The 27,856-nt window shown below is 43.3% G+C and overlaps 2 protein-coding genes across 6 annotated transcripts; one reads left to right on the top strand and one right to left on the bottom strand.

Moving 5' to 3' along the window:
• Positions 1-67: 67 nt before the first annotated feature.
• Positions 68-17,801, bottom strand: LOC115205541 (hexosaminidase D). Of its 3 annotated transcripts, none has more exons than XM_029771660.1 (14): positions 17,727-17,801; positions 13,778-13,873; positions 13,319-13,577; positions 12,616-12,725; positions 12,284-12,371; positions 10,883-11,047; positions 10,382-10,565; positions 10,061-10,132; positions 4,160-4,364; positions 3,648-3,730; positions 2,255-2,330; positions 1,808-1,906; positions 1,565-1,654; positions 68-1,397 (listed from the first exon to the last, which is right to left on the bottom strand). In XM_029771660.1, the coding sequence occupies exons 2-14, from the start codon at positions 13,861-13,863 to the stop codon at positions 1,205-1,207; spliced, it is 1,710 nt and encodes a 569-aa protein (XP_029627520.1). In that variant the 5' UTR covers positions 13,864-13,873; positions 17,727-17,801; the 3' UTR covers positions 68-1,204. The 3 variants fall into 3 exon arrangements, with proteins under 3 accessions (XP_029627520.1, XP_029627512.1, XP_029627527.1); XM_029771652.1 differs by lacking the exon at positions 17,727-17,801 and adding an exon at positions 16,935-17,099; XM_029771667.1 differs by lacking the exon at positions 17,727-17,801 and adding an exon at positions 16,033-16,165.
• Positions 16,045-27,819, top strand: LOC115205528 (transcription factor E4F1-like). 3 transcript variants are annotated; one of them, XM_029771638.1, is made up of 14 exons: positions 16,045-16,100; positions 18,488-18,630; positions 18,729-18,819; positions 19,020-19,210; positions 19,390-19,510; positions 19,620-19,772; positions 22,564-22,733; positions 23,023-23,268; positions 23,363-23,477; positions 23,816-24,033; positions 24,296-24,494; positions 24,790-24,962; positions 25,261-25,344; positions 26,474-27,819. In XM_029771638.1, exons 3-14 carry the CDS (start codon positions 18,768-18,770, stop codon positions 26,843-26,845), a joined length of 2,094 nt encoding a protein of 697 aa, XP_029627498.1. In that variant the 5' UTR covers positions 16,045-16,100; positions 18,488-18,630; positions 18,729-18,767; the 3' UTR covers positions 26,846-27,819. The 3 variants fall into 3 exon arrangements, with proteins under 3 accessions (XP_029627498.1, XP_029627479.1, XP_029627489.1); XM_029771619.1 differs by lacking the exon at positions 16,045-16,100 and adding an exon at positions 17,825-17,985; XM_029771629.1 differs by lacking the exon at positions 16,045-16,100 and adding an exon at positions 17,826-17,985 and having other exon boundaries at positions 19,029-19,210.
• Positions 27,820-27,856: the final 37 nt, after the last annotated feature.

Raw genomic sequence — 27,856 nt, 5'->3', positions numbered from 1 at the left:
AGATTTGATACTTGGTATTTTTAAACAGTACCCACGTTTACCGAAGCGATTAAATAAAAATAAATAATGTGCGTATGAACCCCATTTATTTAAGCTCTCAGAATTCACGTACCAGAATCAAATCATATAAATCTATGAATCAATGTACTTTTTAAATTGGTATTGTACACCGTCAGCATTGAGGTAGGCTATGATAAAGTAAACCCAAGGTGACCAAAATACCATAACCTACACATCCAGGGAACTGTCAGAGCTCCTCTTTAAAGAAAATATCCAGTATTAACAATAAAATAACAATAATCAAGTTAAAAACTTGTAATAAAAATTTGTAATAACTTGTAAAACTTGCAAACAAGAATAATCAACTAATATGTGCAAAATACACAATCTTCAATTTGTAATGACTGCACAATTAATTTGTAATGACCAATGTTCAACAATGTTCAACAATCAGACAATGTTTTAACCTGAGACTGTGCAGCAGCATATCAATAGAACATAAAGAGCTACATCCTGTAAGCTGTAAAGGCATGTTAACATTGCAGTATAATATAGACTGCATAAATCTTACAGTGCAATTTGATCATAACAGGATCAGTGTTCCTTTCTGTAGTGTTCATATTCAAGCATACACTTGTAATTAACATATATCTGCTCATAACTCATAGACCATCCGAGTCCCTCATGCTAAAATTCCAAGCAGTAAAAAAACATATTATACCATGGTTACTGGCAAAAACCCTTAGTTGCATCATTATGTGGCAACAGGGAGGATCTAGAAAAAACATATACAGGAAACTTAGAATGATAATGTAATACAGACAGTGTTATAACAGAATGTTATTCACATCAGAACTCCCTACTACAAATAAACAAACAGAAAAACAAACATACAAAGAAACAGATTCAGTGCAGATTCTGCTACCGTACTGTATACAAAGAACATGATTTGCAATGTAAATATGAGCCATGTGACACGTCACTATTCAGCACAATCACACAGTTAATGGCTTGTAAAGCCAGAGAGCCAAATTGTGGACCCTAGTTACAGGCTACAACTAGCACCAGTATAACTATGGTCCAGAGTATTTCCTGGTCAAGTCGCATGGTCTTGAAAAACTCCTTTAGACATACCATCAACAGGTACTATGTGCAAAGTTCCAACCCAATGGCATCAGGTCTGGAGACTGTACAAGACCAGTCACTAGAAGGTCTTCAGTGACTTGGGCTGTCCGTTCAGTTTTAGGATTCGCTCGGCATCCCGGGCATTCTCTCTCAGTAGATCCATGTTGGCGTTGACATTCTCCTCCATCCACTCCTCCACTGTGTCTGGGAAGTAGATACCCTCCATCTCCATACGGAAGTTCTCTATGTACGTCTCCCACTTATCCAACAGTCTGGAAGAGGAGACAAGGGTTTAACTAACGAAGAAGAGGCACTTTTTATTCCATTGTCCTCCAAGTGGCTGAATATCTCTCATACGTCCAGATAATGTCTCTGTGGTGTTAATGGTGAAGAGAAAGGTGATGGCTAACCATCAAACATTTTTAAAAACAATACTTACTTCTTCAGCCGACCTTGGAAGAATCCTATAATTCTTGGATTTGCAAAATTGTATTTTCTGTGGTAGCGACTGAAACCCCCTTTGATGTGGCTGTATGAGATAAACATCAGATGAATAGACAATAAATTGCCATCAGAAAAATATATGGTATTTTCTTTGCTTCTGAATGACTTATCTAATTACTTATGCTGTCTTCTTCACACTCTGGAATCACAAATAAAAATGAAAGCGATGGATGCTTACTAGTGTTTCATGAGGGCCTCCACCTCCTTCTGCAGGTTTGTGTGAATGTAAAACACCATGTGGTAGATCTGAGAGCCTGAGAAGGCTCCACTCCCCTCACTACAGAGGCAGACAAACAGGAGAGAAAGGTCAAGCACTTTACCAAACAACATATACTTTGTTAAGTTCACAAAGCAAGGCATTTCAAGTAAACCATATGTGACATGGCACAGTTCAGGTTGACTTAAGAAAGGAATGTAGCCACACACTCTTGCTCTGACACAAAAGAGAAATAACCTAGTTCCACCTTTCTCACCAATTTTCAGGTGTACGTTTTCCTTTCTCTAGAAAATTGCAATTGGTCTTTCTCATAATACAAAACAGTATTTCAGTTGAAGTTTACTGAAGAAAGGTCATCACATTTGATTAAATAGTACTGTTTTACTACTAACTGAGACTACTACTAACCAGATATCTTTCTCCACCTTGATGGTGCAGCCCAGTATGTGGTGAGCCTCCATCTTTGCCTTTTCGTCAAATGCACCTGTCCAACAGACGCATGCATAATGTTAGTTACAAGACCGGTGTACTGTAATACTTTACCGATCTCATGTCTGTAGTGGACACGTTCTTTGGAGAGCTCACAAACTGCGCAACACTCCTGAGTAAGAAGCTTTGGTTTATTTCATTATATTCACCAGTTTTCTATCAATTGCTTTATTGTCTGGTTTCTCAGTCTTGTACATTTTGAATGCACCCACTCTCACATAGTGCCAGGATAAGTGTGGTTTATTGTAGTTAAAGAAAGAAATCGACTCAACAACTATCTTTTGGTATTTTTTTCATTAGTCTACTGTTGATACAGTCCCTACGTTTTTTTTGTCAGCAGTCAAGTTTTCAAGATATAGGATTTTCAAGAAGCAGTGTCACTTGCCACATCATCATGATGATGATGATGCGTTTTGAATCATATGATGCATTTCGCAATTCATAAATATAGTTTTGGAGTGGATTATTCCATTAAGTGGCCGTTTGGTTATGTTCTCATGAGTTCTGGTTGAGGATTTGTTTGGGGAGGCTGCAACAGAGCCTAGCAGACCCCACCTGTTAGAGCTCTGCTACCCGACCCGAGCCTGGCTGGACCCAACATTATACATCGGGTTAGGGCCGGAGAGGGACTGTTTTTATCATCAATAGCTAGGGTATAGGCAGGACTCGGGTATAACTAAATTGATCACTAACATTTTCAAGCTGAGCCATTTGCATGTGTTTTGCTGCGCAGCAGTCAAATCTGACTAAGATCATAACAAGGTGTAAGAAGTGCTTCAACCTCATCAAATATAAACCAGGAGAGATTATTTCACAGGAAATAATAATGTTCCTTGAGTTTTGTCAGAGTTAGAGTGACGAAAAGACAGCTAACTGCTGTCTCATGTCTCTTCATTGAGCAGAGCAGCCAAAGCGGAGCCGTTGCAATGGATATTCAGTTACTTCTGATTTCGGGCAGGGCCGGGCCTTAAATTCGGCAGAAGCAATCAGGCCTGGGTAGGGTAGGGCCTGAACGTCACGGGCATGGGTAGGGCTCGGGTATAAAATTCATGCCCGTGTAGGGCTCTACCACCTGTGCCTTTATGCTTAGGCCAGTTTTTGCCTGTCAGGAGGCTTTTTCTTTTTGAATACTGACATTTTGAAGTCAGACATTTGTAAATATATCAACTTGTAAATGTATCACCCTCATCAACAGCACTGTGTAAATAGAATAGAAAACACTAATTTGCACCTCTACCTGCCTGCCTTCTGCTGAATCTTTGTCCTTATGACTGCGAGAAGGTCCCTATTTTACAGTTCCCCAGGCACTTACCATGCTTTAAGCTCTGTAGACACATAGCCAGGGAGGGAATGCCAACTGGGAGGAGTTCACACAACACTGTATGGTGCTCAAACCTGGAGGGTAAAATATTTCAAACACTGAGGTGCAGCACTTCATAACACAGACAAACAGTAAAAGACAGGATCGTCCTGTTGGTTTAGATTAATGGGCCAACGGAATGTGTTATGAGTCAAGTAATCTAGTTCAACTATATAACATCATGCCTTATACAGTATATCTTCTGCATGCTCTGGTTTAGTACACACACTTTGAACATTACCAAGACATCAGTATCAGAGTCAATTGTGGTTGATTAGTGTCAGGGTTGCAAAATTCTGGTAATTTCCCCCAAATTACCAGGTTTTCCAGAAATCCCTATTGAAATATTCCTGGAATCAGAAGGGAATACGCATGAAATCCGGAATCCTCCAACCAGGATTACTGGAAAACCTTGGAATTTTGGAAAAGTTACAGAAATGTTGCAACCCTAATCAATGTCTTACCTCTGCCATCCGGTTAGCAGGATGCCATGGAGGGTTACGGAGGGGTATTTGGTCATAGAGTTCATGACCTTTATCCAGGACAGATGGTTCTGTAGCTGATAGTCAAGAGGGGTCCATCGCTGGTCAATACCTGTGCCCCCTTTAAATGCACTGGCGAACCATACACCCTTGAAACCGGCCTCATGGTATCTAGATATCAACGTTCCTGTTCAAAATAGAAAACAATAAAATGGGGTATTGGTAAACATAATATTTTCCCTCTCTTATTCAAAAGGTGTAAACACCTTTACAATGGTCTAGACTCATCGTTAATACCAATTACCCTACCGAAGACATTCTTTAAAAAAGTATACTCGGTCATAACATACTTTATATGGACAAATAAAATTCCTAGAATAAAAAGGAAAGTTTTCCATCTTCCTGTCTGAGGGTGGTTTAACCTTCCAGACTTGGAATTGTATCAACTCGCTACCCAAGGCTTTTACTCGTGACATATAGTTGAACTCACTAAAGAGGAACAATGGGTACATATTGAAGATGCACATGCTCATCCCCAGAATCTTTTCATGTGTCTATTTTCAAAGGATAAAGCTAAGAACATGAACAACTTCATAGTTAAGAACACTTTAACAATATGGAAGAAAATGAAACGTATTCTATAAGAACCAATATCACTCCCATAAAATGCAACCCTATGGAACAATCCTTGGATAGCTTTTCAGAATTCACCAATAAATTGGTCCACATAGAAAACTAAAGGCATAGAAACTGTAAATGACTTGGTTGTCATGACTTCTGCCGAAGTCGATGCCCCTCCTTGCTCAGGTGGTGTTCGGCGGTCGACGTCACCAGCCTTCTAGCCATCATTGATCAGTTTCTCATTTTCCATTGGTCTTGTCTTGTTTTCCTACACACCTGTTTCCAATCCCGTTAATTACATGTTGTGTATTTAACCCTCTGTTTCCCCTCATGTCATTGTCGGTGATTGTTTTTGTTATGTTACGTGTATTCTGTATCGGTGTGCGACGGGTATTATGTTACCCATGTTATTTTGTACTTTGGTTGTGGAGTTTGTTTTTTAAATGAAATACTCCAGAATAACCAAGTTGGTTTCTCCTGCGCCTGACTTCCCTGCCACCAACATACACCAATATGACAGAATCACCGACCATTATATTGAAGTCAGCAGGAGAAGATACCCCGGTCAGAGAGGTGGAGGAGCACATGGGAGAGACAGGGAATTCATCCAGCGTCTCCACCAGCCCAACCGGGGTCTATCCGAAGCGCCCCGTGCCAACCGGAACCCGGTGGGATCAGTCTAGCCTTGCCTCAGGGTTACGACGGGAGTGCTGCCAACTGCCGGGGTTTCTTACTCCAAGTAGAACTTTATATGGCCACGATTCACCCAGTTCCCACTGACCGTGAGAAGAGTTTCGCCCTCGTCTCGTGCCTCACTGGGAGAGCCCTGGAATGGGCCAGCGCTGTGTGCGGAGAAGGAGATGCGGCGTTGGACCGTTATGAGGAGTTCACCCGCCGTTTTCGGGCAGTGTTCGACCACCCACCCGAGGGCAGAGCGGTGGGTGAGCGCCTCTACCATCTGAGGCAGGAGACGAGGAGCGTCCAGGATTTCGCCCTGGAATTCAGAACCCTGGCAGCTGGTACGGGATGGAATCACAGGGCACTGATTGACCATTACCGCTGCAGTCTGCATGATGACGTCCGTCGGGAGCTGGCCTGCAGAGACACCACCCTCACCTTCGACCAGCTGTTGGATCTGTCCATCCGGCTGGACAACCTGCTGGCTGATCACGGACGTCTAGATCGGGGTCTGGTGGTTCCATCCTCCCGCACCCCCTCTCCTAGACCCAGGGAACTGGGAGAGGGGGTGCACAGGGAGACCAGAGGGGGTTCCCGCTCGTGCACCATCGGTGGCCGCAGAGGTCACACTGCTGGTCGGTGCCGGGTGGGTTCCTCTGGGAATCGAGGTAACAAGCAGGGCACTCTGGTGCCACCCCAGTTGAGTTTGGACCATTCTCATCCAGAGCCCTCTGTTGCACATATATTTGTCTGTTACTTTTCCTGATTTTTTTCCCCCGCGTTCCCAGCATAAGGCGCTAGTAGATTCAGACGCGGCTGGGAATTTCATTGATCAAGCTCTTGCTCGTAGTTTAGGGATCCCTATTGTACCCGTGGATGTTCCATTCCCATTCACACCTTAGATAGTCGACCATTAGGGTCAGGCTTGATCAAGGAGGCCACAGCTCCTTTGAGTATGGTGACGCAGGGGGGTCACAAGGAAAACATTTGTATTTTCCTTATTGACACTCCTGCGTATCCTGTGGTGCTGGGTCTACCTTGGTTAACTAGTCATAACCCCACTTTTTCTTGGCCACAGAGGGCTCTCACGGGGTGGTCGCGAGAGTGCTCAGGTAGGTGTGTAGGGGTTTCCGTTGGTGCTACTACGGTTGAAAGTCCAGACCAGGTCTCCACCGTGCGCATTCCCCCTGAATATGCCGATTTGGCTCTCGCCTTCTGTAAAAGGAAGGCGACTCAATTACCACCCCATCGACAGGGGGATTGTGCAATAAATCTCATGGTAGACGCTGCACTTCCCAAGAGTCACGTGTATCCCCTGTCGCAAGTGGAGAAGGTGGCTATGGAAACATATCTCCGAATCCCTGCGTCAGGGGTACATTAGAAGGATGGAGGTCTGCGCCCGTGCATTGATTATCGAGGTCTAAATAAAATCACGGTGAGATACAGTTACCCACTACCTCTGATCACCATGGCAATTGAGTTAACGCATGGAGCGTGCTTCTTCACTAAACTGAATCTCAGGAGTGCGTACAATCTGGTGCGTATCCGAGAAGGGGATGAGTGGAAGACAGCATTTAGTACCACCTCAGGGTGAGTACCTCGTCATGCCGTATGGGTTGAAGAATGCTCCATCAGTCTTCCAATCTTTTGTAGACAAGATTTTCAGGGACCTGCACGGGCAGGGTGTAGTGGTGTATATCGATGACATTCTGATATACTCCGCTACACGCGCTGAGCATGTGTCCCTGGTGCGCAGAGTACTTGGTCGCCTGTTGGAGCATGACCTGTATGTCAAGGCTGAGAAATGTCTGTTCTTTCAACAGTCCGTCTCCTTCTTAGGGTATCACATATCTACGTCAGGAGTGGAGATGGAGAGTGACCGCATTGCAGCCGTGCGTAATTGGCCGACTCCAACCACGGTAAAGGAGGTGCAGCGATTTTTAGGGTTTCCAATTACTACCGGAGGTTTATCCTGGGTTTTGTGGGGGCTGTGCTTTGGCAAAGTGGGTGGGGTTATATCCTGCCTGTTTGGCCCTGTCTGGGGGTTTCATCGGATGGGGCCACAGTGTCTCCTGACCCCTCCTGTCTCAGCCTCCAGTATTTACGCTGCAGTAGTTTATGTGTCGGGGGGTTAGGGTCAGTCTGTTACATCTGGAGTATTTCTCTTGTCTTATCCGGTGTCCTGTGTGAAATTAAATATGCTCTCTCTAATTCTCTCTTTCTTTCTTTCTCTGTCTCGGAGGACCTGAGCCCTAGGACCATGCCTCAGGACTACCTGGCATGATGACTCCTTGCTGTCCCCAGTTCACCTGGCCGTGCTGCTGCTCCAGTTTCAACTGTTCTGCCTGCGGCTATGGAACCCTGACCTGTTCACCGGACGTGCTACCTGTCCCAGACCTGCTGACCCAGACCTGCTGGAACCCTGACCTGTTCACCGGACGTGCTACCTGTCCCAGACCTGCTGTTTTCAACTCTCTAGAGACAGCAGGAGCGGTAGAGATACTCTCAAAGATCGGCTATGAAAAAGCCAATTGACACTTACTCTTGAGTTTCTGACTTGTTGCACCCTCGACAACTACTATGATTATTATTATTTGACCATGCTGGTCATTTATGAACATTTGAACATCTTGGCCGTGTGCTGTTATAATCTCCACCCGGCACAGCCAGAAGGGGACTGGCCACCCCTCATAGCCTGGTTCCTCTCTAGGTTTCTTCCTAGGTTTTGGCCTTTCTAGGGAGTTTTTCATAGGGGTTTTAGGCTGGGTTTCTGTACAGCACTTTGAGATATCAGCTGATGTAAGAAGGGCTATATAAATAAATTTGACTTGATTTTGGTCAGGTAGCGGCTCCCATCATTAAGTTTGCAGATGACAAAACAGTAGTAGGCCTGATCACTGACAACGATGAGACAGCCTATAGGGAGGAGGTCAGAGACCTGGCCGTGTGGTGCCAGGACAACAACCTCTCCCTCAACGTGATCAAGACAAAGGAGACCATTGTGGACTACAGGAAAAAGAGGACTGAGCACGCCCCCATTCTCATCGACGGGGTTGCAGTGGAGCAGGTTGGGAGCTTCAAGTTCCTTGGTGTCCACATCACCAACAAACTAACATGGTCCAAGCACACCAAGACAGTGGTGAAGAGGGCACGACAAAACCTATTCCCCTCAGGAGACTGAAAAGATTTGGCATGGGTCCTCAGGTCCTCAAAAGGTTCTACAGCTGCACCATCAAGAGCATCCTGACTGGTTGCATCACTGCCTGGTATGGCAACTGCTCGGCCTCCGACCGCAAGGCATTACAGAGGGTAGTGCGAACGGCCCAGTACATCACTGGGGCCAAGCTTCCTGCCATCCAGGACCTCTGTACCAGGCGGTGTCAGAGGAAGGCCCTAAAAATTGTCAAAGACTCCAGCCACCCTAGTCATAGACTATTCTCTCTGCTACCGCACGGCAAGCGGTACCGGAGCGCCAAGTCTAGGTCCAAGAGGGTTCTAAACAGCTTCTACCCCAAGCCATAAGACTCCTGAACATCTAATCAAATGGCTACCCAGACTATTTGCATTGCCCCACCCCCCCTTTTACACCGCTGCTACTCTCTGTTGTTATCATCTATTCATAGTCACTTTAATAACTCTACCTACATGTACATATTACCTCAACTAACCGGTGTCCCCGCACATTGACTCTGTACCGGTACCCCCCTGTATATAGTCTCGCTATTGTTATTTTACTGCTGCTCTTTAATTACTTCTTACTTTTATTTCTTATCTTATTTCTTATCTGTATTTTTTTAAACTGCATTGTTGGTTAGGGGCTCGTAAGTAAGCATTTCACTGTAAGGTCTTCACCTGTTGTATTCGGCACGTGACTAATAACATTTGATTTGATTTTGATTTGATTTGTATGCACAAGATGGAGGGGATGTCGGAGCATACCTAACGAATTTAGTTAACGAAAATGTATGCTTAGTCCAGTATAAATTAATGTATACAATTTATTATACTGTACAAGAGACACCATTCACAAATTCTACAGCACAACGACAGTCATGTCTTAAGTGTACAACTAAATATGACTCAATAATCAATGCTTTCTGGGAATGCGATACAGTCCAAAAGTTATTGGTGGAGCTAGAAAGTTGGCATGTTATAAGTATTACAATGTAAGCTTACTTTTAATCCGTCTGTCTGCATATCTCAAGACATATGGCATATGGGGGTGTAGTGAGATACAATGGGCTGGACAATTCTCTTCTCATCTTGAAAAACATATACTAAAAACTTGGGACTCAATCAATCCACCATCATTAACACAATGGAAAATGTCATGATATATTACTTAAATAGCATGGGTGACCGAAAAAAACGAATTGGTGCAATTTAAGGCTATGTGGCAAAAGATTATGCAGGCACTTGGGATGGGGGTGTGAGCATGCGAATCTGGGCAGATTAACTGTAGTCAATGTTTGTGTTGTCTGTAAATTGTTGTTCGTATGTGTATGTTTGTATCTGGGGTGGAATTTTTGAATAAAAAAAATATTATTACAAAAAAAGTAATAATGGCTGAAAACATAAACATACCTATACCATCTGTATCCATTTTCTTCAAATAGTTCCATATTGTTGGGGAAGCAAGATCCTGCAGGCCTGACTCTAGGGGTATGAACAGATGAACAATCAGCTATAGAGCAACTAGTCAGACACTTAGTGGGGTTTAACAATTTCCATTGTAATGCACATGGCATAATTCATTGTAATAAACATGGTATAAAGTAAAAAAATAAAGATATAACATAGAAGCACTTGTGTGTCCTGAAGTCAGTCAGTTCTAATTAGAAAAACATACATCCATTTAATCAATTCACAGTACAGTAGGACTGCTAGGAGATCTCATCATCACACCTTTAATAGTAGCAGGGCTGATCTTCCTCAACATGTCGTCCCACAGAATCACTCTGACCCCTGACCTTCTCTCTGTGATGAAACGGGCCAATGACACTGCATGGTTCAGGAACATTTTCCCAACGTCCCCCTTGTTGCTATGTAACCAGTTTTTAGAGTCCTGGCTCTCTCCCAGACCCCTCACCTGAGGAACATGGAGACACACACACACACACACACACACACACACACACACACACACACACACACACACACACACACACACACAGTATTACGAATGGAACTATAGAAGCCAGGGGGTATGAAAGATGTAGGCCTATCTCATTGGTCTTATCAAAATCTATTTGCACTTTATTTGCATATCTCAATATCCTGCTGAACTGAAAGTCATACAGACAGATAGGATTACATACATTAGTAGTGTTCTAGTTCATACACATACAAATACACGGCGTACACACACACACACAAAATCATGTACACACACACCCACCCACAAACCTCATCAGCCCCCATGTGGAACCAGCGTGCGTCAGGGTGACAGTCCATGACCTGGGAGACCATGTCCTTGACCAGAGCCACAGAGCCAGGATGGTGGGGGTTCAGACTGTTAGGGAAAGCCCTCACCTCCCTCAGGTGGAAATACCTCTCATGTTTCAACACAAACTATACAGAGGAAATAAGAGGAGGACAGATTAAAGAGGAGATTTGTGGCATAGTTTTTACCCCGCAGGCGACAGTGGTTCAATTTCATTACACAATACTATGGAATAGTATCACTCAGAGCCATATATTTAGATAGATATTTAGCATGGCTCTGGTCTCAGTGCAGTCATGACTGAAAATGAGCATTCCAAGGAATGTATAGTTATTCTTGCTTTTCTGGTATGGTTAGAAGATGAAACAAGTGATCCGCTTATTTAAGGTCATTATAGCCTCAGGAGAGACTGAGGAACCAATATGAGTATAATAGATACAGACCAGCTGTGTAGTGTTTCAAGTTTATGTTTTATTAGTCATATGTATGGGATACACATGGTATACATCGTCCAATGGAATGCTTACTAGCAGGTTCCTTCTGGACAATGCAACAACAATAAGAAAGAATAAAACAGTATGGCAGTGGCGTAGCGGTCTTAGGCACTGCATCTCAGTGCTAGAGGCGTCACTACAGACCCTGGTTCGAATCCAGGCTGTATCATAACTGGCCGCGATTGGGAATCCAATAGGGCAGTGCGCAATTGGCCCAGTGTCGTCCGGGTTTGGCAGGGGAAGGCCATCATTGTAAATAAGAATGTGTTATTAACTGACATGCCTATCTAAATAAAAATAAATAAAATAAGAATAAGAACGTAAAATAAATGGCTCAGTAGAATAAACATTTTACCAGAAGTATAATAGACTGAGGAACCAATATGAGTATAATACATACAGACCAGTGCTGTAGTGCTTCAAGTTTCAAGTTTTATTAGTCGTATGTATGGGATACACATGGTATACATCGTCCAATGAAATGCTTACTAGCAGGTTCCTTCTTAACAATGCAACAACAATAAGAAATAATAAAAGACAAGAATACGAACATAAAGGAAATGGCTCAGTAGAATAAACATTTTACCATAAGTATAATACAGGAAGGCACAACTTATGGTCCAATATTTACACGTGTATTGGGGAAGGGGGTTGGGGGCAAGTGTTTAAATAGTGCAGCATTTAGTATTCAGTGGCAGGTAAACACACATAAATGCTGTTTAAGCAACTTTCTTATTTTGCGTGGGTGTTTACCCACCTTTTGCGGAAAAATGCATTGAAAGTATAGGGAGCATTACTTTACTCACTGTGAACAGCATAACCACCTATTTTTTCCCCCACTACATCACTGATACATTATCCCTGACTTACCTCGAGGTGTCCAAACACTTGCACTAAAGGAATCAGTTCCAGCTTGTTGAGTTTGGCTAGGCTCTTTATCTCCTCTATATCTTCCATACTGTTTAACAGAGAACACAGAGATATACATCAGACTGTTCATCACTGTGACACATATATAAATAGAACACTAATAATCCAATAGAACAGTAATACAGGTCTCTATGGACTGTCCATCCTAGTTCTGACTTTTATCATCAGGGTCAGGAGTTTCTCGTGACATGCGATCTGACAAGGAAAACTCCAGGCCCTAGTTTTTTCCTATCAATCATAAATTGACTGAGACATCACCATCTGGTGCTCACCTGTAGGCATACGGTGACCTGAGAATCGTCAGGTTTCCATGATAGGGAAACATGTCCTCGTACTCTAGCAGAACACCATCAGCACCCAGAGAGGAGAAGAGCGGGAAGATCTGGAATGGAAACCATCACAATGACTTTGGTTCTGGTGGATAAAGCTGTATACTGCATTTTTTTTCAATTCAATTATATAGCTATACTATATAAACAAGACTACCCATATGCCAGTATCTCCATTAAAATATGAATCTTAAAACCTTTTACTGCAGTGGGCTAAATCAGGGCCACACAGTGTTTCTTGGTAGTCTTAAATAAATCTACTTTGAAACAAAAGTATACACCTCACACACATGGTTACAGACTTAAAAAAATAAGACACCTGTATCATTTCAGATATAGAGTTGAAATGTATTACATTTTGGGAGCTTGCATCCCAATTGTACACTTTATATACATACATCACAGAAGACTGAAATATAACAAAGCCGTTTGACATAGAAACACTGGATTTTTTATAATGTTTATTAATTATTAAATTATATGAACAACATTCCACCCATCATGTCTGCAGGAAAGGGATACACCTTATAAAGAATATATTTACATTTTACATTTTAGTCATTTAGCAGACGCTCTTATCCAGAGTGAGGCCCTGCAAATAACATTTTTGGGGGATCCACCTCAAGGAGAGAACAACTTTTCTCACCTGCTTCATGTATTTGACTTTGGGTGCAGCACCTTTCAGATCCAGGTGTACTATTCTTGCAGGGCCTTTGCTGGTTTCCAGAGGTGCTGTGTCTGCTCCTTTTTCTACTGGAGGCTCTGGAACCTCTGGTTTCTGGGCCCAGTTAAAAAAAGAGTTTAGAACCTCTGACTTGTGTACAGTAACAGCCTCCTTCACCTTTGGTCCCTGGTGCCAAAATGAGCCAGGATCCACGATAGCCAACTTCTGTTTCCTTTCAGTTCTGGAACAAGACAGATTTAAACAGTAACTTTTTTATTTTCTTCTGAAGACTAATACAGGCTTGAGAAAGTTTTAATAAAATAATCTCAGCACCCAGAACGAACGGCTGTCCCAAGAGGCTAAGAAAAACACAATATTATATCATATGAGTCTACCAACACCTCACTGAATGAGGATTGTGCCCATGGTAGGATGTCTCACCTGTATTCCGAAAGCAGAAGTTTGACAGCAGCAACAAGCACCAGACAAAGTGCAACAGCTCTGAGGGCCTGCCTTTTTGTTACCATGGTGCTTCAGCTGACAGAGAGAAATAGAAAATAATATTTAAAGTCCATTTTCAAGTTCAAGTTTTTAATAATACCCACATGGCAGTCAAATATGCAAAAGCCATGACAGGGAGCCACAGTGGAGTGGCAAGGCGCTTGCAAGTAGTTGCTCCCGACGCCACTTGGGTACACTGCAGCATCCACCGAGAGGCTGTTGCTGCCAAGGTAATGCCTGACAGCTTGAAAGACATTTTAGACACTACAGTAAAAATTGTTAACTTTGTTAAAGCAAGGCAACTAAACTCTCATGTATTTTCTGCATTATGCATAGCTATGGGGCGGCAGGTAGCCTAGTGGTTAGAGCATTGGGCCACAGGTTGCTGGATCGAATCCCCGAGCTCACAAAATAGAAATCTGTTGTTAACCCACTGTTCCCCGGTATGCCGTCATTGTAAATAAGAATTTATCCTTAACTGACTTGCCTAGTTAAATAAAGTTCAAATAAAACAATATGGGCCGTGATCATGTAATACTTTTACAACATATGCTGGTGATTACGTTTTTTTTAAATTGCGAGACGAGCTTAAAGTTTTCATTACCGACCATAATTTTCACTTGTCTGACCGCTTGCATGATGACGAGTTTCTCACACGACTGGCCTGTCTGGGTGATGTTTTTTCTCACCTGAATGATCTGAATCTAGGATTACAGGGACTCTCCGCAACTATATCCAATGTGCTGGACAAAATTGAGGCTATGATTAAGAAGTTGGAGCTCTTTTCTGTCTGCATTAACAAGGACAACACACAGGTCTTTCCATCATTGTATGATTTTTGTGTGAAAATGAACTCAAGCTTACGGACAATGTTAAATGTGATATAGCGAAGCACCTGAGTGAGCAATTACGCAGGTACTTTCCCGAAACGGACGACACAAACAACTGGATTCGTTATCCCTTTCATGCCCTGCTTCCAGTCCACTTAACGATATCTGAACAAGAGAGCCTCATCGAAATTGCAACGAGCGGTTCTGTGAAAATGTTATTTAATCAGAAGCCACTGCCAGACTTCTGGATAGGGGTGCGCTCAGAGTTTCTTGCCTTGGCAAATCACGCTGTTAAGACACTGATGCCCTTTGCAACCGTGTACCTATGTGAGAGTGGATTCTCGGCCCTCACTAGCATGAAAACTAAATACAGGCATAGACTGTGTATGGAAAATTATTTACATTTACGTTTACGTCATTTAGCAGACGCTCTTATCCAGAGCGACTTACAAATTGGTGCATTCACCTTATTTAAGACTGAGACTCTCCAATACAACCCAACATTGCAGAGTTATGTGCATCCTTTCAAGCACACCTTTCTCATTAACCTGTGGTGAGTTATTCACAATTTTTGATGAACAAATAAGGTTTATATGTAAGATGGCTAAATAAAGAGCAAAATGATTCATTATTACAATATTATTATTTGTACCCTGGTCCTATAAGAGCTCTTTGTCACTTCCCACGAGCTGGGTTGTGACAAAAACTCACACTCATTCTTATGTTTAATACATGTATTGTATAGTGTATGTGTGTGGAAGGCTTACAATGATGGCAAAAAAACAACATTTGAGAGTGCGCTGACCCTGGTACTAGAGGGGGTACACAGCTGGAGGTTGAATGTTTGAAGGGGTAAAGGACTATAAAAAGTTTGGGAACCACTGCTCTATAAGGAATTTGATGTAGGCCTATAGCATTGACTTTTACTTAAGTATGACAGTTTAGTACTTTTTCCATCACTGTACTTAAGTAAATGTAAACTTTTACTCAAGTAGAATTTTACTGGGTGACTTTCACTTTTCAGTCATTTTCTATTAAAGCTGCAATATGTAATGTTTTGGGTGACCCAACAAATTAACATAGAAATATGTGTTAGAGATCTGTCATTCTCATCGAAAGCAAGTCTAAGAAGTGGTAGATTTGTTCTATGTGCACCTTTGCTATATTTCCCGTTCTTAAATTTAAGGAATATGGATATGGTAAGCAGACCATACGAGTCACTGCGGCCCCTCTTGATGAGGTCCGTTTTTCTGTGGCTTCCAGCCCCATCAAAGTTGCTCATCCATGCTGTACACTATACTTGCTTGTTTTGTCACATTAACTGAACAAAATTAAATCAATTGCAACCAGGAAATGGCCCGCTACCGATGTCGTTCTTCTGTGAGCTGCTCCAAGCGGCTGCGCGCTCTTGCTGCCTGAAAGCAGGGGTGAAAGTAAGTCGGTCCAGTACCGTGTCCAGGCAAAATAAATAGTGGGGTTACGCCGTACCAGTACCGGTAAAACATGAGCCTTTCACCATAATTAAAACAACATGTCAAGGAAACTGTAGGCTATTACAACACTTTTTACCATAACCGCATGTCAGGGGCATGAAAATGAGCAGCCTACTCTCCAAAATGCGTTGCTGTTCGACGAGCACACGGACATTTTGCCAAGGCGTAGAGGAGTGGCCGACACACGAGACGCGAGCGGACAGCAGTGGACGCATACAGTGTAGCCTAAAGACAATTACCACGTCATTACAATTGTTGGTGTTTTGTGTAATAGATGTATGTTTCCATTCACCACTGATTGTTTGGAGGCTGGAAATATGTTGCAAGTGGAAATAGGAGGTCCCGTACCGGGAATAAATGAATTGTACTTTCACCCCTGCCTGAAAGATTGTATTCGGTTGAAACTAGGCTATGTGTGCTGCGCCCATGCGAACATACTTCACGTACTTTGCGATTATGTAGTATACTTTGTGCATGATTTCACTATTATACTAGCCTACATAATTGCTACGGTGTATACCTCCACTAGACTAAGCTACTTGATATGCATCAGCGGGGATTAAAAGTTCGTAGCCTATTTGCAATTCCCACTTGGAAAAAGTGGATATACTTCATATACCTGCGTATAGCATCCATTATAGCGCTGCCATTGATATTTTCAATATGAATGAATTGTATGAACAGTAGACTATCCAACTTCACAGGTGTCAACGCATCAACTCAATGACGATGTAGATTAAACGTAGGTGGCGGAAGGCTACAATAAATCCTTACCCGGTGAGGAGCGTGCATGTAGTTTGTTGTCCTAATGTTTCTGCACTTACAATTCCCGGAAAACGGAACTTGAACACCGAATGTTGTGGAAGGTCTACTGTACATGAAATGCACGACAACTTTCAACGAACTTCCGCGTTACGCTAGTGGCATCTCGTCACACACACTACCAACTGACCTATAAATGAACGCACCCACCCAGCATTTAATAATAAAAAAGCACTGCGAAAAGATAGCGCTCTGCTCTGTGCAGCAGAATATACTACAGTAGAGAGAAGTTGCACCCATCCTCAATTAAATAAATCATCCAGGCTAGTAAATTGACCTTTATCTGACATGTCCACGTATTGTTTGAAGTCTGGGAAATAATGCAAGCGCATTGTTATCATAATCTTTGGAATAGCTGCTGTGCCTGTGTTTCATGCATGGAATTAGTCTACAAAATTCGACCCCAGGCAACAATCGGGTTACGTTTCATTCGTTTGACAGTTCGCGGCTCGTGCTCACACCGCACGGTGGGTATCCCTATGAAAATAATACGGAAATCATGAGGCATCACATCAATACCATGCTGTGGACAAGTTTGCCCTCTTGTAGAGAATGACAGGGGCATAGATTTGATGGAATACACTCACATTGTAGAGCAGACATGTCGTGAAAAATGTCAAATTCTGGAATATTTTGCTAATTCAAATTCCCAACAGTCTTGATGATATTTATTTAAATCCTGCGCATGATAATTTCAGACATCAGAGTTGGCCATGTAATAGGTGGTAAAAAGGCAATTTTTACCCAAATCTGGTAAAACGCATAAGTCAAAATCCAAGTGGTCCTGATTTGTCTCTTTTCCCTCCTTCCCTCGTATTGCACTTTTGTTGTTATGACTACGAGGTCGTAAATCCGCCATGTTTTCCCTCTAGTAGCGTTGCGACAGAGACGGAGAACTCAAACGACATGAATGTAGAAAATAATAATACGGCAGAACCAGTGAGCGAGCAAACTGATCACGGCAACAACATCGTCACAATTCAAACAACTCTCGGAGATGAAGGTAAAGACAGTTTACGCGCAAAAACAGTCATATATTTTTATTGGAATATATGTAGGCCCACTCCAATTGATTCAATTTATTTAGCTGCTAGCTAGCTTGCTTCGTAGGCGACAAAATAAGGTCGGTGCACTCTAGCTTGCGCCACATCTTTGCTTGCGCTGTATCGGGTCAATGCTATATATCTAGCTAGCTAGCCAACTAGTGTAGGTCGCGCTGGTCAGATTTAGTTAGTTAGCATCCTCGGATTGTAGTTTAACTTTGCACTTATCGGTTTTAGCCTTGCCAACAAGCCAGGCTTGCTAAATATGCTAACATTAGCTAAGTTAGCTGGCGGCTGCACTTGCTACAGTAGCTAGCTAACTTAGCTATGTCAATGTCCAGTCACTTGCATGTGTCAATTAATTAGCTAGCCAGTCAGTCAACAACATTGAACGTTTTACAATTTATTTTGAAGTGTGTTGTTCTTGATTGTACGCATTTTTTTCATGCATTTCACTTGCAGATGAAGATGTCCACAAGTGCGGACGCTGCCAGTCCGAGTTTTGTACGCTGGAGGCATTCATCCAGCACAAGCTTCAGCAGAACTGCACGCGGGCACAGGAACCCCAGTTGCCCGTCAATAAACCCCGGGATAACAACCAAGAGGTAGGCTTGCCCGGACAATTGTACACCCGGTGCCTTCTCGGTGTAGATTGTAGAATTCATAAATGCATGGGGTGATATGTCAACGTTTGTTTGGTCAGGTTTTTGCCCCAGATGGAACCTCTGCTACCTTGACAAGAATGGATGGAAGTGGACTGTCTTCAGATGAACCAGACAAGTCCAATAACAACGGTCAGTCAATGTTCCTTGACTTTTTGCACTCTGGCACTCTTCAGTATCATCTGTCCATAACTGATAAGGCATTATCTGATTGATTTATGGTTTCTTCTCATGGCAAAGACTTTATATTCTGTCAGAAACCCAATTTACTCCTGTTTTGACTTTCATGCCCAGTTGAAATGGGTTAGTCAAAAAAATTAACCAGCCTTAAGTTCTCTCAGGTGAGGTAGAAGTTGAAGGCCACTCCTCTCGAAGTCGCAGGAAGAGAGGTGGCACAGGGAAGGCTACTGTCCTAACAGAGGGGACCGAGGCCCACAGCCCTGACGGTGCAGACAAGCCAGTCTACAGGGTCAACAAAGATGGACGCTACATTTGCCAAACATGTGAGAAGACATTCAAAACAGTGAGTTGTACTGCACTTGTGCTTCCTGTTGATATAGATCTGCGAATGAACCCATACAGATTGTCACTACCTTGTCTAGTCTGGAAGAAAGTTTGGAAATCATGACTATCAGTTATTTTGTTCTTCCCTTGTTTATGCTCTATCAAACAAACCTATTTTTCTGTATACCTTTTTTCTAGACAAACATCCTGAGAACCCATATGATCACCCACAGTGAGAATAAGAATTTCCCCTGCGAGCTCTGTGGGAGTGCCTTCCGCACCAAAGGCTCCCTGATTCGTCACAACCGCCGTCACACAGGTACAGTGGACTGGAAGGGGGCGGGCTCAGAATGAGATTTTGCTGCATGTGACATATGCAGCTTCATTTCCTATCTCCATCATCAGTCTCTCTCCCTCTCTTCCCCCAGACGAGCGCCCGTACCGCTGTAATCTGTGTGGGCTCTCCTTCAGGGAGTCAGGGGCTCTGACCAGACATCTCAAGTCCATCACCCCCTGCACTGAGAAGATCCGCTTCAACCAGTACAAGGAGATCCTCGTCAGCAAGGACGGACAGCAGAAAGGTAGCAGTCTGTCAAAAGATTGAGGGATCATGCATGGGTGGGTAGATATATGGATAGATGGTAGGATACATACACCACATGACTGAAATTATGTGGACACCTGCTTGTCGAACATCTAATTTCAAAATCATGGGCGTTAATATGGAGTTGGTTTCCCTTTTGCTGCTATAACATCCTCCAATCTTCTGGGAAGGCTTTCCACTAGATGTTGGAACATTGCTGTGGGGACTTGATTCCGTTCAGCCACGAGTGTTAGTGAGGTCGAGAACTGATGTTGGGTGATGAGGCTGGCATTCCAATTCATCCCAAAGGTGTTTGATAGGGTTGAGGTTAGGGCTCTGCAGGCCACTCAAGTTCTTCTACACTGATCTTGACAAACCATTTCTGTATAGACCTTTCTTTGTGCACGGTGGCATTGTCATGCTGAAACATGAAAGGGCCTTCCCCAAACTTCTGCCACAAAGTTGGAAGCATAGAATCATCTAGAATGTCATTGTATGCTGTAGCGTTAAGATTTCCCTTCACTGGAACTAAGGGGCCTAGCCCAAACCATGAAAACAGCCCCAGCCATTCTTCCTCCTCCAACATTCTTCCTTTACAGTTGGCACTATGCATTCCGTGTTATCCGCCAAACCCAGATTCTTCCATCAGACTGCCAGATGGTGAAACGTGATTCATCACTCCTGAGAACGTGTTTACACTGCTCCTGAGTTAGAAGTGGCAAGCTTTACACCACTCCAGCCAACGCTTGGCATTGTGTATGGTGATCTTAGGCTTGTGTGCGGCTGCTCGGCCATGGAAACCCATTTCATGAAGCACTCGACAAACAGTTATTGTGCTGACAATTGCTTTCAGAGGCAGTTTGGAACTCTATAGTGAGAATTGCAACTGAGGATAGGTGATTTTTACACGCTTCGGCAGTCCCGTTCCATGAGCTTGTGACCTACCACTTCACGGCTGAGCCGTTGTTGTGCCGAGACGTTTCCACTTCACAATAACAGCACTTACAGTTGAACGGGGCAGCTCTAGCAGAGCAGACATTTGATGAACTGATTTGAAAAGTCACTGAGCTGTCATGTTGAAAGTCCCTGAGCTCTTCAGTAAGGCCATTCAACCTCCAATGTTTGTCTATGGAGTTTGGATGGCTGTAAGGTCGATTTTATACACCCGTAAGCAACAGGTGTGGCTGAAATAGGCATATCCACTAATTTGAAGGGGTTTCCACATACACTACCGGTCAAACGTTTTAGAACTACTCATTCAAGGGTTTTTCTTTATTTGTACTCTTTTCTACGTTGTAGAATAATAAAAAAAGCAGCCAACAAGTGCTCAGCATCAAAACTATGAAATCAAAATATATTTTATATTTGACATTCTTCAAAATAGCCACCCTTTGCCTTGATGACAGTTTTGCATACTCTTGGCATTCTCTCAACCAGCTTCACCTGGAATGTTTTTTCAACAGTCTTGAAGGAGTTCCCACATATGCTGAGCACTTGTTGGCTGCTTTTCCTTCACTCTGCAGTCCAGCTCATCACAAACCATCTCAATTGGGTTGAGGTCAGGTGATTGTGGAGGCCAGTTCATCTGATGCAGCACTCCATCACTCTCCTTGGTCAAATAGCCCTTAAACAGCCTGGGGGTGTGTTGGGTCATTGTCCTGTTGAAAAACAAATGAACATCCCACTAAGCCCAAACCAGATGGGATGGCGTATCACTGTGGTAGCCATGCTGGTTAAATGTTCCTTTTTGGTTCTAAATAAATCACCAGCAAAGCACCATCACACCTCCTCCGTGCTTCACTGTGGGAAATACGCATGCGAAGATCATCTGTACACCCACACCACATCTCAATTTGGACTCCAGACCAAAGGATATATTTCCACCGGTCTTATGTCCATTGCTTGTGTTTCTTGGCCCAAGCAAGTCTCTTCTTCTTATTGATGTCCTTTAGTAGTGGTTTCTTTGCAGCAATTTGACCATGAAGGCCTGATTCACACAGTCTCCTCTGAACAGTTGATGTTGAGATCTGTCTGTTACTTGAACTCTGTGAAGCATTTATTTGGGCTGCAATTTCTGAGGCTGGTAACTAATGAACTTATCCTCTGCATTAGAGGAAACTCTGGGTCTTCCATTCCTGTGGCGGTCCTCATGAGAGCCAGTTTCATCATAGCGCTTGATGGTTTTTGCGACTGCAGTAGAAGAAACTTTCAAAGTTCTTGAAATGTTCTGCATTGACTGACCTTCATGTCATAAAGTAATGATGTACTGTCGTTTCTCTTTGCTTATTTGAGCTCTTCTTGCCGTAATATGGACTTCGTCTTTTATAATCTGCACACCATCCCTACCTTGTCACAACACAACTGATTGGCTCAAACGCATTAAGAACGAAAGAAATTCCACAAATTAACCTTTAAGAAGGCACACCTGTTAATTGAAATGCATTCCAGGTGACTACCGAATGAACCTCAAGAATCTCAAATGTAAAATATATTTTAATTTAACACTTTTTTTGGTTACTACATGAGTCCATGTGTTATTTCATAGTTTTGATGTCTTCACTATTATTCTACAATGTAGAAAATAGTACAAATAAAGAAAAACCATTGAATGAGTAGGTGTTCTAAAACCTTTGACTGGTAGTGTACTTTTGTTTATATGGAAAGAGGGAGATTACAATATGGAAAGATACATTTATGGATAGAAAGATCCATATATTTAATCTATCGGTAGATAAGTAGCTGGACAGGGAAATATATAGGTATTGATGGTGTCATTTTTTTTATTTCAGGAGTGGAGGCAGAGGCCGCCTCATTGGCTGCTCAGCAGGAAGTGGAGCAGCAGCAGGAGGAAGCGCAGGCGGCAGTGGTCAGCGTGGTGGAGACTGACAGCGGAGGACAGGAAGTTATCCACGAGGTCCACTTCCACATGGAGATAGAGGGAGAAGGGCAGGAACAGCAGGTGTGTGGAGATCTGGATGCATTCCAGTACTGTAAACTGTCTTCCTCGTCTCCTCTCACACCTGTTAATTTGTAGTGATCTGAAAACACAGGATAGGTGAAGGCCATGTTTTGAATGCCTGTCCATTTCTATCACATCAGTGCAGATGAAAGGAAATAGAGAAACCCACCCCCAAGCATTTCCTTTGTATTCCAAATCTCTGTTGATGTTTAATATAACCTATTTGGATGGCACATTTTTCCTAGAGCCATGTTTGACCCACTGTTCTTGTCTGGTTCCCCATACCTAGGTTATATTGGAGCAGGCTCAGGCAGATGCCCTGGTGGCCGAGGGGGACAACCTCATCTGCCAGGCCATCATCAACTCTGGCATCGCTCTGGAGGCAGTCAATGAGACTGAGGAGGTGGAGGTGGCCGAGGAGCAGGCACTGGACGGGATGCCTAAAGAGGTCCTGCAGGTCAGGGACGTGGAGGGCAGGATGACGGAGATCCAGGTGATGGAGGAGTGTGTGGAGATGGAGGCTGAGGAGATGGTGGTGAGTTAGTCAATGGAGAATGATAAACATGATGTATACTCTCACCTACAGCAGGAGGTTGATAAACATGTATGTCCCTTGCCCTGCCATGTAGGACATGTCTGACAAGCAGGAGGATCTGCCGCCGTCTAAAAGTCACAAGTGTCCTCACTGCAGTCGCTCCTTTAAGGCGCTCAACTACCTCCGTTTCCATGTCAAAGGTCACCTCGGTAAGACCACTGTCTCTGTCTTTTTAATGATTTCCTTTAACGATAGTCTCAGCATAACCCATTGTTTCTTTACATCATTAGTCAACACACACCATAGGTGATCCATTGATATCAAATGATTGGGGTGATAAGAGGATTCAGCCAAGGTTTCAAAATCAGATACATCTATATCATGTATTCCCTGTTTCTTACATTTTCTCAAATCTCCCCAGTTTCTCTCTCCCTGGGTCGTGTTCATTAGTCTCCAAGGAAACCGGTCTGAAGGGGAGGGACTACCTGTTGTGTTCACTAATGAACACGACCTACAGTAGCTGATCTGTGTGTTTTCCTCTCTGCAGGCTGCAAGCCCTTCAAGTGTGTGATGTGTCACAAAGACTTCCTGACAGGCTACCTGTTGAAGAAGCACATGGAGGTCCACCTGAGTGAGAGGCGGTATAAGTGTGGTGAGTGCGGCAAGCTGTACAAGACCATCGGACACGTCCGAGAACACATGAGGGCCCACTCAGAGGAACGGCCGTACAACTGCAACAGCTGTGACAAGGGATACAAGACTAAGGTTTGTTCATACTCAACTTTTATTTAAACCAAGGAGGCCGTGAGCAGGTAAAATATTCTGACTGAAAGTTGTTGAATTCCTGGTTTTCGTAAGTTTTATTTAGTCTCTTAAATGGCAGGAGTCTGCTAATGTTAAGTCAAGTTTCGGAGCTTCTTCGATTGAACGGTTATCTCAGTAATTTTTCTCGCATGTCAGAAGTGAATTGGTTGACTAACAGATGACGATTAATTTTTTTTTAAAATCCCCTCCCCTTTTGTCCCAGAATGCCTTGCAGGTGCACCAGCGGACGCACGCCCAGGAGAAGCCGTACGTGTGCCAGTTCTGCTCGCGGGGCTTCAGGGAGAAGGGCTCTCTGGTGCGCCACATCCGCCATCACACCGGAGAGAAGCCCTTCAAGTGTCACAAGTGTGGGCGGGGCTTCGCCGAGCATGGCACCCTCAACCGCCACTTACGTGCCAAAGGTCAGGATGATTAACACTTGTCTCCTGGGTCATGTATAGCATTAAGATCAATGTCAGATTCATAGGATCCGATGTATCGGGCATTGATCTTATCAGTGATATTAGTGTTACTATTCTTTATGCGTGTACTCCCGACTTACATTACTTTGGATAGGCTGACACTGGCCCTGATTTTTAATTGATGAAGTTAGCCATTTTCCATATTAGCCTATACATGTTATCAATTCCACAATTGACACAAGCAAACAGCCAAAGGGCACTACACAGGATTACATTGATGTGTTTGTGTGTCCAGGTGGCTGTTATGCTGGCCAGAAGGAGGGGTCTGGGGAGGAAGGCATGCTGGTCTCAGAGGAGCAGGCATCTGCAGACAGCCTGGCCACAGCAGCCATCATGTCAGATGACCCCCACGCTGTGCTGGTGGAGTTCTCCTCTGTGGTGGCTGACACCCAGGAGTACATCATTAGGGTAAGACCATTTATAGATGGGCGGGGGGGTTATTCTCCTAATGGATCTATTACCCACTTCACACTGCCGAAAATGTGAAAGTAATATCCATACTTTTTGCTGAATTCACTGAATGTTTCAACTTGACCTGGCATAGCTTTTGGCACCAACACAGACAAGGTGCTGCTGTAAACGCAGTTAATAGAATATTGATCTGTGTTTTTCTCACAGAAATTAGATGCATCATCACATTCACAAATGATGCTGTCACTATGTATGGAAGGTTCTGTAGTTCACGTGTCTTGTCTCTTCTCCCCAGGCCCCTGGAGAGGAGGAGGAGGAGGAGGAGGAGGAGGGGGGGCAGGGCGAGGAGGTGACTCTCATCCAAGACAACCAGAATCAGGTCAGTGCTCTGCTCTCCTATTTCTCCTGGAGCCATGAAATTGTGTTCTAGTGGTTTTATGTCTTGATGGCTTAGACTAGCGCTCACCTCCCTCCACACATACATCAGTCCCACCTTTCACTGTTTGCTCGTTTATAGACGTATATTTAACATGTGACCAAAGCTATGTTTACATCCAATTGGCGACAGATTTTCATGCAAATATAAAATAATCTGCATAAGGAAAATATGCAGATTTTCCACCGGTGTTTCCACCAAACTGACTTGTTGCTGATATCAGTGTGTTGACGTAGTGCACACGTCCTTTTTCCACTTACATTTTCATATTCCCGAATAAAAATCTAACGTTCAATGTGTTTCCATCGCATTTTCAACTCTACCAAAAACTGTTAAATAGCAAATATGCCTACTCTGGCACGTGCACTCTAGCCAACAGCTCGCAAATACATTGCAGGTAGGCGAGTCTACATGATGAGGTTATTATGGATAAGAGCGAGAATATTTGTGAAACGGCTGTCAAGCATCGATCATCTTGTCACCAGAATAATAAGACCCTGGATATTTATTGAAAAGGAGCATCAAGCTCCTCACCATGCATGTCCGCCACCCTGTGAAGTTCATCATAACGCAAAAAGATCAACCAAAAAAATCCAACAAATTATCTGTCTGCCTTTAAAAATTGTACCAAAACTTAATTTCGTTCCCCAACTGGCGGGCCGAATTTGTCCCATGGGTGGGTTTATTTGGCCCCTCAAGTTTTCGTAGCAAAATTTATTTTTAACTAAATGTATTTTGTTTAAAGATTTTCATTGCTGGACATGATGGTTTCCTGGTGTTTTTACAATCAAGTAATTTTAATTTAAGAAATCTGTTCCCAAGTATTCCCACGCATAATAGAGAGACGTGATTGTATACAAATATAAGCAAGTTTTGAAATGTTTTGTAAAACATATGTTTGGACTTTTTGTGGTCAATTTACAGTCTACGTTTCAGCCCCCGACCATCCGCTCAAGAAAAAAATCGGCCTGCGGCTGAATCTAGTTGATGATCCCTGACATAGATAAATCAACTATTAGATAAACATTAAGAAGGCTTCTCAATACTTATCCCCGCTCTACCCACCTTTCAGATGGGCAACCACATCATGCAGGTGGTACAGCAGATCGTCAACCAATCACGTGGCGGCGTCGGCGGCCACCAAATCATTGTGCGCAACGTCTCCATGGACGAGGGCACATCCATCTCCGACTGTGGTGACACCATCACCATAGCGACGCCTGAGAACCTGACCGCGCAGGTCGCCATGACGCTGGCCTCAGCCATCAGCGACGGAACCCTTCTGGCAGGAGGCGGCGCCCTGGAAACGCCTGATGGCACGGTCACCATGGTAACGACGACGGGGGGCGAGGACATGGGCGAGGTGATGGAGCAGCAGCAGCAGGAGGAGGAGTTTGTTATTACGTCATCGGAGGAGGTGGCGATCCACACAGTCATTATATGAGGACTTTGTGTTATGAAGAGTGTCTTATGAAAACTCAGGACTTTGCATGAGTTATGAGTACAGTGTGTTTTATAAGGACAGAATGTCTTATGAAGAGTTTCTTATGAGAACTCAGCACTTTGAATGAGAACATTGGTCTATGTTTGAGGAGTTGGCTTGTATTACAGTTTCCATGAGGACTGTCATTGTATAAGGTCAAAAGATTCTGTTTGTATAAAGTTTGACAATTTATTTGACAGTATTACAGTAGAATTCTATTGGGTAAGGATTGCAATCAATTATTGGAAGGGTATTGTGTCTTAAGTCACTGAAGTAAGGAGGACTGAAGTGTAAGTTTTACTTGGACAGGAGTGGAGCTGCCTTCATTTTAGTACACTTAACTGTAATGTCATTGGTTGTTAACGCTGGGCAACCAATCACATGGTACGAACAATAAGCTTATAGCGAGGTCACAGGAGCTCAAGTACTTACCTTTGCCTTGATAGTCTCAATAGGCCTGGAATGTTCACTGTTTCTGTTACACTTAGACATAACACCAGGAGATGTCAACTTTATAAAATCCACCCCCCCCTTAAAACAATTAAACTACCTAATGACTCTGGAGTTGTTTACCTTGGACAGATTCATTAGAAAATATTCTGTTATGCTTGACCATAGACTTAAAATGCTTTAGTGATTGTTTGTGAGAGTCTCTGGATTGTATTCATTAGGGAACACCATATTAAAACGTTTGGCAACGGAAAAAACAAAATTTGCATTTTTTTTAGACAATTTCTACTCTTTGTTGCCTAGTGAATATGACTGATCTGATGCTGTTGGACTATACTGCTGATGTGTCTCCATTACATATCACCCTTACAGCAGGACAACTAGACCAACCAGTAGACGGACAGACACCTCACTACTGCCAAATGCTGTGATCTGTTACTTGACCGGCTCAGTTTGGGTGGAATGAATAAATGCTACTTTCAGTACAACTTTGTATGTCATCTTTGAGATTAGTTTTTGCAG

The sequence above is a fragment of the Salmo trutta genome, chromosome 1, assembly GCF_901001165.1.
Source record: "Salmo trutta chromosome 1, fSalTru1.1, whole genome shotgun sequence".
NCBI classification, from domain to species: Eukaryota; Metazoa; Chordata; class Actinopteri; order Salmoniformes; family Salmonidae; genus Salmo; species Salmo trutta.
Note: the sequence above shows the minus strand (reverse complement) of the source record. Positions and strands in the feature narration are given on the sequence as shown.

Bases quoted from the DNA above. Each gene is read 5' to 3' on its own strand.
- LOC115205541 (XM_029771660.1), bottom strand. From the start codon at position 13,863: ATGGTAACAAAAAGGCAGGCCCTCAGAGCTGTTGCACTTTGTCTGGTG. The intron at 11,048-12,283 runs GTAAGTCAGGGA...TCCTCTGTATAG, and splicing joins AAGTGTTTGGACACCTCGAG to TTTGTGTTGAAACATGAGAG. The intron at 1,398-1,564 runs GTAAGTATTGTT...CTCCTCTTCCAG, and splicing joins TTCCAAGGTCGGCTGAAGAA to ACTGTTGGATAAGTGGGAGA.
- LOC115205528 (XM_029771619.1), top strand. From the start codon at position 17,889: ATGAATGTAGAAAATAATAATACGGCAGAACCAGTGAGCGAGCAAACT. The intron at 18,820-19,019 runs GTCAGTCAATGT...ACCAGCCTTAAG, and splicing joins AGACAAGTCCAATAACAACG to TTCTCTCAGGTGAGGTAGAA. The intron at 19,211-19,389 runs GTGAGTTGTACT...CCTTTTTTCTAG, and splicing joins GTGAGAAGACATTCAAAACA to ACAAACATCCTGAGAACCCA.